At 42.9% G+C, this 13,244-nt stretch overlaps 1 protein-coding gene across 4 annotated transcripts in view; it reads right to left on the bottom strand.

Annotated features, from left to right (window-relative positions):
- The window catches only part of LOC149071806 (liprin-alpha-1-like), a 153,130-nt gene extending 149,348 nt beyond the window's left edge, over window positions 1–3,782 (bottom strand). For all 4 annotated transcript variants that reach the window (XM_089247919.1, XM_089247917.1, XM_089247918.1 and 1 more), the window contains exon 1: window positions 2,993–3,782. In XM_089247919.1, coding sequence (XP_089104045.1) covers window positions 2,993–3,247 — 255 coding nt within the window. In that variant the 5' untranslated portion in view covers window positions 3,248–3,782. The remainder of the gene's footprint in view (window positions 1–2,992) is intronic.
- Between the last annotated feature and the right edge of the window lie 9,462 nt (window positions 3,783–13,244).

Below are 13,244 nucleotides of genomic sequence, written 5' to 3'. Positions count from 1 at the left end.
TTGAAATGTGCGACGTATGTCACAAAACAACCAGTGCTGTTGCAGAATAATCTGGAATAATTTTAAGAAAAGGTTAGAAAAACGCTGTAATGTATATTCAAATTTTTACTGCAGAACATTTTCTGTAAGCTGAGGGCTTGTTGCAGAACATTGCAAAACATTCTGCTTTGGGTGTTCAGATGAATGAAACCTTTGAACCACGAATTCCGTCTGGTTGCTACAGGCATCGGGAAGAATTTTGCTGCCAGTAACAGCCTACTTATACTTTTTTTTCCTTCTTTTCAAACGGAGCACAACTCAGGTCTATCGCCATAGGCAATTTACTACCTAGTGAGTTGTGCCAGAAGTGTAAGTGTGTGAACCTAACAGTTTGAGTGCGTGTCTAGTGTTGCGTATGATTTTTCAGTGCTACCATCTATATCTCAGAAGTGAAGTGAGTGATGTGTAGTGACTGAATATTTGTACTGTTTGTAGGACTGTTGCTCTCTGTGGTGAGACTTTTTAACGGGGAGATCGGCTCGCATTTCCGCCTACTTATACAAGTGATACTTTTTATTTTTACTTTTGGTAGCTTAAATACGCACTGCTCATTTTTCTTGAGTGCAAAAAAGTTAACTTTGTCTTGGCCACAACAGAATTAAATTCTTTGAATTCTTTAACGAATGCGTCACCCAGCATTGGTAGTGCAAAATGTAGTCACCAAGAAGTTTTTTTAATAATTTGAAGAATGCAGTCATGTAACGCATGGAGTCTGATACTAGATCCTTTATTTTTGTATTTAGTTTTGTATTCTTTTAAGGTGTCAATTATAGCTTGGAAACACACGGAAGAATTAACAATAAAAATTTAAATTATCGACATTTTACAGAAAAGTAGTAAAAATTCAAATTTTGTATTTATGCCTCAAAATTGTCAAATTTCACATTCATCGCGGTTATTTCGTAAATACGAAATTTACGTATCCCTAATTATCGTCTATGTTTATGTAATCCTCAGCATCAGGACTCTAACCAGGAATTTTGTGGGAGAAAAAACAACATGATTTCGCCACCACTTATAACACTGTAAAATTCGATGATTTCATAACAATGTTTTTATTCCCACCTAAAATTTGAAACCCCTTAAATGTTGCCACCAGGGCAGTTGACCAGACCCTTGAACCGATTTCTAATGTGGAAAAGCCTGCTTTTAAGAAAAATTTTGTTACAATTTCAGAATGCAACTGCTTTACTACACATGGCTTATCAAAACCACAGCGTCAAGTATAGAAACGGTTTTTGCTAATTTGTAGACTAATTTATTTATGTAAGCATAAAGATTGCGTAAAAAATTTTGTAGTACTTTTAACGTTCTTTATGATCTTTGGTCTATTAGTTGCCAAACACTCAGTGTCTGTGTGAAATTTTCCGTTAAAGGGTTAAATTTTTCTTTCTGTTTCCGCATTAGATGGTTACATTTAATCCATGTTTTTTAACATGTATTTTGGCATTGAAGTTACGGGACCACGATTTTTTCCCATTGAACACAGGGGGGTTTCCGCTTAATACAGGTTCCGTTAAAGACCGGTTTTACTGTATTATTATTGCCATGGCAACCTGGGATTCATCAGACCCTGCTTAGTGCAACTTGTTTTCGTGGTCCCAACTGTTGATGATACTCAAGATTTCTTGTACAAAATATTTTACCACTTACGTTTTTCATGACACTTTTTTAAAAAATGCTGTGAGTAGACCTATGACATTATATTTTTTATCACAACAACACAAACTTCAATGGTAAATCGTAGATATATGATATACTACTGATCAACTACTTTATTAATGCCAGACCCACTTTGGCACTATTTCTTGGTCAAGCATGGATCCAATGGTGGAGGGGGCGGGGGACAACGGGTGATTGCCTTTCCCTAAAGCCGAATTATATGGGAAAATTTGGCGGCCTTGTAAAATACGAGATGATCCGATGCATTTACACATTAAGTTGCTTCTCCTACACATCTATCTGCATCCGCCTACCTCTGCTCTGTTTGCAGCTAAAGATGCCTACATCCACTCCATTGCCAGTTGAAGATGCCTGCCTTTGCTGAGGCACATATCTAGACGATGGAAATGACTGCCCCCCCTAAAAGCAGAATAATATGGGAAAATTTGTCTGTCTGTAAAATATGAGACAATTGTATTTCCGAAATTTGCTCTTCCCATCACGTTGTTCTAGATCTGCGCTTGATGAGTGGCATGGAGTTTAAATAACCTTTATACTAATGTGGTTCAAGTGCATCAAGATGACAATAATAAAAGCTCGAGAATAGAGGGCCCAGCCATCATTTATTGATGCACAAATATTCATATCAATTTGTGTTGCGGTTAAGCGGTTTTATTTCTTTTATTCACTTTTTATTATTTATATTCAAGGGTGATGGAGTCATGATGATATAAAAGCAACACACATCTATGGTTGTAGCTGTAACAATTTTACTACGCATGTCTCATTTGTATATTTACATGCCGGTATGTTAGCGATTGGACGAAACATTTTCTACACTGTTGAACTTTGTCTCATTTTGCTTTTATTGCACAGTGCTGCTGCATATTCTGCTCTCTGTAGCGTTTCAGCACATATTTTTTCCATCATTATAACAGTGTTAAACTGCAGAGGCTTCGCAACGACTTCAAACCCTGAAGAGTACCAGTGTTCCTTCTAATCGATTTCGTGGTTTATAACTATGTATGAATGATTGTCGGATTATTCCAGCACGTAACTTGGATTGTTACTGCAGTACAGAAAGGAGGATTGAAAAAATCTCTCTTCCTCAACATTATGTGCCGGATTGCAACCCACAGTCTTGATATACATATCGGCAACTAAACTGTTTTAACATCATACTGTATATTAGGGTACAGAGAAATTTTGGCCCTGGAAAAACCCTCCCCCCAGGATCCACACCAGACTCAAACTGAACTAAATACTTTTACTTTGTGCAACGTGCACTCACCTGTGGCAAGTTGGCTTGCATCTGCCTCTGTAGGGAGTCCCTCTCCCTCTCGACTTCGGAGAGCTTGGACTGAGTCTGAGCCATCTGCTCTTGGGTCTCCCTCAGGGTCTCCATCAGCTTGTCCCTCTCGTCCAGCATGTTCACCATCAGCTGCTCGAAGTTTGCGTCGTCACCTCCGCCAGCGAACTGACCGCTCCTTTGGCTGATGCTGTCCTCTGATATGGTGGGCATCACGTCGCACATCATGTTCCACATCTTTGCTGGTTGCCACTATACAAAGTAAGCGCTGCACTCGACGGAACACAAACCGAATCCTATATGAAATTTTGCACTAATAGTATCTTGCATACACTCAATTATTATATATATGTATGTATGAATCGGCAGCGGCTGGTATAAGCAATTAAAAAGAACCGTGTATGAGCGGGTGAGGAGGTGCTATTGATGAACGGAGCCGCTCGAAGATGTAGGAGGGTTCTCAATCGCGCTAAACGGAACGATGAAGTCCATCGCTGGTTCGCGACGACGATGCTCCTCTGTCACGACGATGAAGGAAGCAGCACATGCAGGAGACCTTCTCCTCCTCGAACACATTTTCCGCGACCGGCCCCGTCGTATCCGACACAATTGAAAAGGGTCTCCTAAAAGATCACTTGCATCCTAGACGGCTGAGCAGCAATTGCATCCACGGCAGAAGACGTCAACAAAAACCCATTTTTTGACAATTTCAGCAGCCCACAACCACGGGTAGGCGGCCATCACTTTTTTTTTTAATTTTGCCTTTGAGATTGTTGCCACTCGGTCAAAACAAAAAAGAGGGGAAAGATGAAGTTTTTGGAGAAGCAGAGGATAGAAGTTCCTGACCATAGACTGTGATGACCATATATAAAAACGGGATATTTGTTCAACACGAGATAACGATAGAAAAATTTTGAACTGAACTTTCTTATCATTACTTAAGAAACTGATGATTTTCATTTAAACGAAGAGTTACACGAATACCATGAAATAAGTGATTTTGTACCGAGAAATACAGGACATATGGCCACACGTGATAACACTTTTTTCCCCCATGTTTTCTTGCTACTTCAGTGAAGTAAGGTGACCATACCATACGTCCCGTATTTTCCGGGACAGTCCCGGTATTTTCTGTTTTTTTGGCCGTCCCGACATTTTCGCAAAAGTGTCCCGATTTTTCCCGTATTTCACACGACGCCTACTTGTATTTTTATTCTTTATTGAAGTCAAAGATTGAAATCAGTTCTCAACTCATAAATTATTTTATGATAATTACAACTATATATGGGAATATTAATCTCCCACATTTGCCTTGCTAAACGTTTTTTTTTTTTTTTTTCGTGAAATACATTTTAGTCCATTGCAATTTGTAGTAATTAGGGTGACCATACGTCCCGTATTTTCCGGGACAGTCCCGGTATTTTCTGTTTTTTTGGCCGTCCCGACTTTTTGGCGAAAATGTCCCGGTTTTTCCCGTATTTTACACGAAGCCTACTTGAATTTTTATTCTTTATTAAAGTCAAAGATTGAAATTATTCTTCAACTCATAAATTATTTTATGATAATTACAACTATATATGAGAATATTAATCTCCCACAATTGCCTTGTGTACGTTTTTTTTTCGTGGAATACATTTTAATCCACTGCAATTTGCAGTAATGCATCATTTCCCGCCATTGTGATTTTCCGTAATTTCAACAATATTTGGCAACTTTGTTTGGTTTTGGCGTAGTTTTTGGCAATAATTGGCGATGTCCCGTATTTTCCCGTATTTGGAATCCCGATGTCCCGTATTTCACTCCAGGAAATATGGTCAGCCTAGTAGTAATGCATCATTTCCCGCCATTGTGATTTTTCCGAATTTCAACAATATTTGGCAACTTTGTTTGGTTTTGGCGTCGTTTTTGGCAATAATTGGCGATGTCCTAGATTTTCCCGTATTTTGAATCTCGTTGTCCCGTATTTATCTCAAGGGATTATGGTCAGCCTATACTTCAGCCATTATTAGCAATTTCTCTGAGACGTTTTAATTTTTTTTTCCTTTTTGGGAAGAATCGATGATGTTTCATTTCTTTTGCGTTTGAAATTTCTACCTCTTGTACTTTGTTTTGATGAAATATTATCAGCAGAACCCAACCATGTGCCATTCCATCGAGAGAGGTTGATATGCTGTCATCTAGTGAACAGTAGCGACACTTCAGTTGCTCTCACACGCCAGATGATGGCAGCACATGTTTCGATTTGGATGAAATAACTGTTTCTCTGTGGCCACTATCGCTCTCTGGGGAGGGATGAAATGATTCAGGAAGAAAGGGGGGAGGGGTTTAGTAAGTCCTAAATTTAAATGAAATATACAGTATTTCATGTCTCATGTTCGACTCCAGCCAGTGGCGCATTTAAAGGAGGCTCAGCGGGCTATAGCCACGGTTCAGATGGGCGGCAAATTTGAGGAATGAGTGGACCAAAAAAAATTGGTAGAAGGTAAGAACGGCGGGAAATTTGTATATAACCCTAAATAAACAATAAATTCACCTCTGCCCAGATAGCAAGGGGGTTATGTTAGTGAGGAGTGACCAAAAAAGAGTGACCTAGAGAGTTTACAAGCATGTATTTGCGCCGCTGTGGTGGTCGAGTGGTTATAGTGCGGACTCGTGATACGAGGATCCGGGTTCGAACCCCACAGTGGTGGTCGGCTGAAGTTGGTTTTCTGTGGTTCCCAACTTCAAGGCGCAAATACGAGCCGATCTCCCCGTTAAAAAGTCTCGCCACAGAGAGCAACAGTCCTACAACGATAAATCATTCAATCATAACACTTCACTCATAGTTAGAAAAACTGGGGACAACGCTACACATAACAAGCATTACACAGAAACAAAAAACTTTACGTCAGGTTGCACTACACGTACACGCACATTCCCGCATGTACCGATTCGTTGGGGGGTTTCCGCGGGGAGGGGTGCATTTGGGGTGTAGCAGTAGTAGGTAGGGCCTCCAAAAAATGGCTCGAGGATCCATGATGTTCTTAAGTCAGCCACCTCGTTGGGCAATTTGCCTGTTGTGGCGTCGTATTTGTATTTGTATAAAATAGTGACTTAGCGCAGCGGTTCGCAACCTTTGGCAGTTCGCGTATCCCCAGCTGGCTCGGTTCCTTTCCGCGTACCCCGACCCCGAATGCTCCAGGCATATACCCCCCCCCCCCCCAATCTGTTTCACTCATTACAGATTCCGAAAACTTCCCTAAAAAATGTATACGTTGAATTAAATTAAATGGTCTATTTTTTCATTATATAGTTTTTATTTTTGAAGTAAACAAACAAATTAACACAAAGATTTGAAGAAGAAAAAAATTGATGTGACATTTGGGAATTACCAAGTTTTGAAAAATTTAGGCTCAAACAAGGATAAATACAAACTCAAATCCCGAGCTGCGTTCAATTTGCTTCTAAATTTATTTTTTGTATAAGTATACGAAGAAAGCACCCGTTCAACAAGTTCCGTGCTAACAAACGGCAATAAAAACATTATGGCTTTCTAGAAAGTTCACTGTATTCGTTACCGCGACGAACCCAAAAACTGACCAGGGTCACCATTCCGCCATTGAAGTGGATCGTCAGAGTGGTATCTGATACGAGCTCCAGCAATTTCTGGAATCGACAATGAAGCCGCGGTTCAAAATATCTTCTTTGAAAGGATTAGATATCCACCAATCACCCATTTCCAGCTCTGAAAAATATTTTTCAAACGAGGATTTTAATCCTTCCAAGTGACCGACTGTTAAATTCAGCTCGGCTTGTTGAAGTGTTTCGAACACTTCCAAAAAAGGGTTACTACTAAACCACACATGTACCTCGTCCATATTCGTCTGCGGAACTTCTAACGAATTAGTACATGTTGGAATGTTGGTTAACCTGGAATGTGCATGTCCATGTTGTGAACCTAACGTGAAGATTGCTTCTGTGCAATGCTTGTTATTGTGCTGCCATCGACCGCATATTTTTCGAACTATGAGTGAAGTGTAATGTTTTTGAGGATTATTTTTACAAATCTGAATTTGCCAACATAAGGATGACGCTACGGAAAATTCACCGCCAACAATTCACCGGCGGAAAATTCACCGACAACAATTCACCGCCATGCAATTCATCGCTAGGAAAATTTACCGCCGGAAAATTCACCGACAACAGTTCGATGCGAGTAAGAAAGCGAGGGAGTGAGCGATTGAGTTACTCAGGCAGTGAGCGAGGGATTGAGCGATTGAGTTACTGAGTCAGTGAGTGAGGGATTGAGCGATTGAGTTACTGAGTCAGTGAGTGAGGGATTGAGCGTGTGAGTGACCGAGCTATTGAATCCGTGAGTGAGTGAGCTACTGAGTGGATAAGTGACCCAGTGAGTGAGTGAGCTACTGAGTGGATAAGTGACCCAGTGAGTGAGTGAGCTACTGAGTGGATAAGTGACCCAGTGAGTGAGTGAGCTACTGAGTGGATGAGTGACCCAGTGAGTGAGTGAGCTACTACCGAATGAGTGAGTGAGCTACTGAGTGGATGAGTGACCCAGTGAGTGAGTGAGCTACTACCGAATGAGTGAGTGAGCTACTGAGTGAATGAGTGACCCAGTGAGTGAGTGAGTGAGCTACTACCCAATGAGTGAGTGGGTGAGCTACTACCCAATGAGTGAGTGAGTGAGCTACTACCCAATGAGTGAGTGAGCTACTGAGTGGATAAGTGACCCAGTGAGTGAGTGAGCTACTGAGTGGATAAGTGACCCAGTGAGTGAGTGAGGTACTGAGTGGATGAGTGACCCAATGAGTGAGTGAGTGAGTGAGTGAGCTACTACCCAATGAGTGAGTGAGCTACTGAGTGGATAAGTGACCCAGTGAGTGAGTGAGCTACTGAGTGGATGAGTGACCCAATGCGTGAGTGAGCTACTGAGTGGATGAGTGACCCAGTGAGTGAGTGAGCTACTGAGTGGATGATTGACCCGATGAGTGAGTGAGCTACTGAGTGGATGAGTGGCCCAGTGAGTGAGTGAGCTACTACCCAATGAGTGAGTGAGCTACTGAGTGGATAAGTGACCCAGTGAGTGAGTGAGCTACTGAGTGGATGAGTGACCCAGTGAGTGAGTGAGCTACTGAGTGGATGAGTGACCCAGTGAGTGAGTGAGCTACTGAGTGGATGAGTGACCCAGTGAGTGGGTGAGCTACTACCCAATGAGTGAGTGAGCTACTGAGTGGATGAGTGACCCAGAGAGTGAGTGAGCGAGCTACTACCCAATGAGTGAGTGAGTGAGCTACTGAGTGGATGAGTGACCCAGTGAGTGAGTGAGCTACTACCCAATGAGTGAGTGAGCTACTGAGTGGATAAGTGACCCAGTGAGTGAGTGAGCTACTGAGTGGATGAGTGACCCAGTGAGTGAGTGAGCTATTGAGTGGATAAGTGACCCAGTGAGTGAGTGAGCTACTGAGTGGATGAGTGACCCAGTGAGTGAGTGAGCTACTGAGTGGATGATTGACCCAATGACTGAGTGAGCTACTGAGTGGATGAGTGGCCCAGTGAGTGAGTGAGCTACTACCCAATGAGTGAGTGAGCTACTGAGTGGATAAGTGACCCAGTGAGAGAGTGACCTACTGAGTGGATGAGTGACCCAGTGAGTGAGTGAGCTACTACCCAATGAGTGAGTGAGCTACTGAGTGGATGAGTGACCCAGTGAGTGAGTGAGCTACTGAGTGGATGATTGACCCAATGAGTGAGTGAGCTACTGAGTGGATGAGTGACCCAGAGAGTGAGTGAGCGAGCTACTACCCAATGAGTGAGTGAGTGAGCTACTGAGTGGATGAGTAACCCAGTGAGTGAGTGAGCTACTGAGTGGATAAGTGACCCAGTGAGTGAGTGAGCTACTGAGTGGATGAGTGACCCAGTGAGTGAGTGAGCTACTACCCAATGAGTGAGTGAGCTACTGAGTGGATAAGTGACCCAGTGAGTGAGCTACTGAGTGGATGAGTGACCCAGAGAGTGAGTGAGCGAGCTACTACCCAATGAGTGAGTGAGTGAGCTACTGAGTGGATGAGTAACCCAGTGAGTGAGTGAGCTACTGAGTGGATAAGTGACCCAGTGAGTGAGTGAGCTACTGAGTGGATGAGTGACCCAGTGAGTGAGTGAGCTACTGAGTGGATGAGTGACCCAGTGAGTGAGTGAGCTACTACCCAATGAGTGAGTGAGCTGCTGAGTGGATAAGTGACCCAGTGAGTGAGTGAGCTACTGAGTGGATGAGTGACCCAATGAGTGAGTGAGCTACTGAGTGGATGAGTGACCCAGTGAGTGAGTGAGCGAGCTACTACCCAATGAGTGAGTGAGTGAGCTACTGAGTGGATGAGTGACCCAGAGAGTGAGTGAGCGAGCTACTACCCAATGAGTGAGTGAGTGAGCTACTGAGTGGATGAGTGACCCAGTGAGTGAGTGAGCTACTACCCAATGAGTGAGTGAGCTGCTGAGTGGATAAGTGACCCAGTGAGTGAGTGAGCTACTGAGTGGATGAGTGACCCAATGAGTGAGTGAGCTACTGAGTGGATGAGTGACCCAGTGAGTGAGTGAGCGAGCTACTACCCAATGAGTGAGTGAGTGAGCTACTGAGTGGATGAGTGACCCAGAGAGTGAGTGAGCGAGCTACTACCCAATGAGTGAGTGAGTGAGCTACTGAGTGGATGAGTGACCCAGTGAGTGAGTGAGCTACTACCCAATGAGTGAGTGAGTGAGCTACTGAGTGGATGAGTGACCCAGTGAGTGAGTGAGCTACTACCCAATGAGTGAGTGAGCTACTACCCAATGAGTGAGTGAGCTACTGAGTGAGTGAGCTACTACCCAATGAGTGAGTGAGCTACTGAGTGGATAAGTGACCCAGGGAGTGAGTGAGCTACTGAGTGGATGAGTGACCCAGTGAGTGAGTGAGCTACTGAGTGGATGATTGACCCAATGAGTGAATGAGCTACTGAGTGGATGAGTGGCCCAGTGAGTGAGTGAGCTACTACCCAATGAGTGAGTGAGCTACTGAGTGGATAAGTGACCCAGTGAGTGAGTGACCTACTGAGTGGATGAGTGACCCAGTGAGTGAGTGAGCTACTACCCAATGAGTGAGTGAGTGAGCTACTGAGTGGATGAGTGACCCAGTGAGTGAGTGAGCGAGCTACTACCCAATGAGTGAGTGAGTGAGCTACTGAGTGGATGAGTGACCCAGAGAGTGAGTGAGCGAGCTACTACCCAATGAGTGAGTGAGTGAGCTACTGAGTGGATGAGTGACCCAGTGAGTGAGTGAGCTACTACCCAATGAGTGAGTGAGCTGCTGAGTGGATAAGTGACCCAGTGAGTGAGTGAGCTACTGAGTGGATGAGTGACCCAATGAGTGAGTGAGCTACTGAGTGGATGAGTGACCCAGTGAGTGAGTGAGCGAGCTACTACCCAATGAGTGAGTGAGTGAGCTACTGAGTGGATGAGTGACCCAGAGAGTGAGTGAGCGAGCTACTACCCAATGAGTGAGTGAGTGAGCTACTGAGTGGATGAGTGACCCAGTGAGTGAGTGAGCTACTACCCAATGAGTGAGTGAGTGAGCTACTGAGTGGATGAGTGACCCAGTGAGTGAGTGAGCTACTACCCAATGAGTGAGTGAGCTACTACCCAATGAGTGAGTGAGCTACTGAGTGAGTGAGCTACTACCCAATGAGTGAGTGAGCTACTGAGTGGATAAGTGACCCAGGGAGTGAGTGAGCTACTGAGTGGATGAGTGACCCAGTGAGTGAGTGAGCTACTGAGTGGATGATTGACCCAATGAGTGAATGAGCTACTGAGTGGATGAGTGGCCCAGTGAGTGAGTGAGCTACTACCCAATGAGTGAGTGAGCTACTGAGTGGATAAGTGACCCAGTGAGTGAGTGACCTACTGAGTGGATGAGTGACCCAGTGAGTGAGTGAGCTACTACCCAATGAGTGAGTGAGCTACTGAGTGGATGATTGACCCAATGAGTGAGTGAGCTACTGAGTGGATGAGTGACCCAGTGAATAAGTGAGTGAATGACCTAGTGAGTGATCTTAAAGATATGGCGGAAAGTTTTAATAATGACTTTATTAGAAGAGATTGAGGTGATACGGAAGAAATTACAAATTGCTGTTGCACAAGAGAATATATTTAGAATAATTCTATTTACTCTATATTTCCCTCAGAATCTTCTAACGAAACGTTAAAAGGAATAATAACCGAGAATTAAAAGATAATAAAGTAAGTGGATACGCGATGAATTAAAATGCTTAAAATCATCTCCTGTTATCACTTCGATATTACAAAAAACATTGTTGATCGATTATTTTTTCATGATGAACTAGCTGTTACCAGCGACTTCATTGGTGTGGTTTCTGCAATCTCAGATTTACTCAGCAATGATTCCTCCTAAACCACTTTAACGCCTCATGATCCCCATGGGTGACGAACTTTCAGAAATCCCGTCTTATTAGTGCGTGTCTACATCTATAAAATAACATGTCCTGTAACTCCTTCATCATCGCCGAGCCGATACCGCTGAAGCTATAAATATGCCATTAAGTCGATATTGTAATATATACAATATAACATAGAACAATCAGATTTTTTAATCATTTGTGACACTACTAGGTTAAAACTAATTCACTCACTCACTTACTCACTAGGTCACTCACTCAATCACTTAATCACTCACTCACTCACTCACTCACTCACTCACTCACTCACTCACTCACTCACATACTCACTAGGTCACTGTTATCACTCACTAGGTCACTCACATACTCACTTGATCACTGACTCACATACTCACTAGATCCCTCACTCGCATACTCACTAGATCCCTCACTCACATACTCACTAGGTCACTGTTATCACTCATTGAATTACTAGGTCACTGTTATCACTCATTCAATTACTAGGTCACTGTTATCACTCATTCAATTACTAGGTCACTGTTATCACTCATTCAATTACTAGGTGTTATCACTCATTCAATTACTAGGTCACTGTTATCACTCATTCAATTACTAGGTCACTGTTATCACTCATTCAATTACTCAGTAGGTCACTCACATACTCACTAGATCCCTCACTCACATACTCACTAGGTCACCGTTATCACTCATTCAATTACTCAGTAGGTCACTCACATACTCAGTAGGTCACTCACATACTAAGTAGGTCACTCACATACTCAGTAGGTCACTCACATACTGAGTAGGTCACTTACTCACATACTGAGTAGGTCACTTACTCACATACTCATTAGGTCACTTACTCACATACTCATTAGGTCACTTACTCACATACTCATTAGGTCACTTACTCACATACTCATTAGGTCACTTACTCACATACTCATTAGGTCACTTACTCACTCCTCGCTCACTGACTCAGTAACTCAATCGCTCACTCCCACGCTAACTGACTCGCATCGAACTGTTGTCGGTGAATTGTTCGTCGGTGAATTTTCCTAGTGATGAATTGCATGGCGGTGAATTTTCCGGCGGTGAATTTTTCTAGCGGTGAATTTTCCTAGTGGTGAATTGCATGGCGGTGAATTTTCCGGCGGTGAATTTTCCTAGTCTAATACGCAACTTATACGTAATAACAAGGTTATAATATCACACTACATGGAGAGAGAAAACGCCAATCGTGAAGCAAGAAGACAGAACTTGGCTTCTAATGGGATAGAATATTTCAGTTAATTTTCAAGAAGTGACAACCCGCTGCTAGCGGAGAAATGTACAACCATTCGGAGTTTGACACATAACTGACCCTTAGAAAAATGACACATCACAAAATTTCAAAACCTTATAACTCAATATTCGTCCGATCCAAAAACGGAGAACACTTTTCTGTATTAGTTTTTGACAAGGAACCACGTGTGTAATTATTGAGCGGTCGATAGTTACCACCCTGCTTTTTCAATGCAGTTCCAATGCCTGAGCGAGACATATAATGTGAAACATGTGGAGAAGCAAAAAATTATAATTTTCCTCTGCTTTTCTAGCACGGGCTGCGTTCACCTGAAACACCACGTCTAATTTCCCCCACCAGGGTGGGGTTGACGGGGCCCCAGTCGGGCCGATTCTTACTCATTTTTTGTTTTTCACGCAACTTAATTGCATAATTGAAAAATACTTATCGTTTCAACAAATCGTTTTTTATATTTTTTATATCGTTATTTGGATGAATTTTCTATAACGAT

Source organism: Pholcus phalangioides, unplaced genomic scaffold, assembly GCF_987345545.1.
Source record: "Pholcus phalangioides strain wild (caught in Gottingen) unplaced genomic scaffold, Ppha-v1.0 ptg000018l_1, whole genome shotgun sequence".
Taxonomy (NCBI): Eukaryota; Metazoa; Arthropoda; class Arachnida; order Araneae; family Pholcidae; genus Pholcus; species Pholcus phalangioides.
This window is presented reverse-complemented; position numbering and strand designations above follow the sequence as displayed.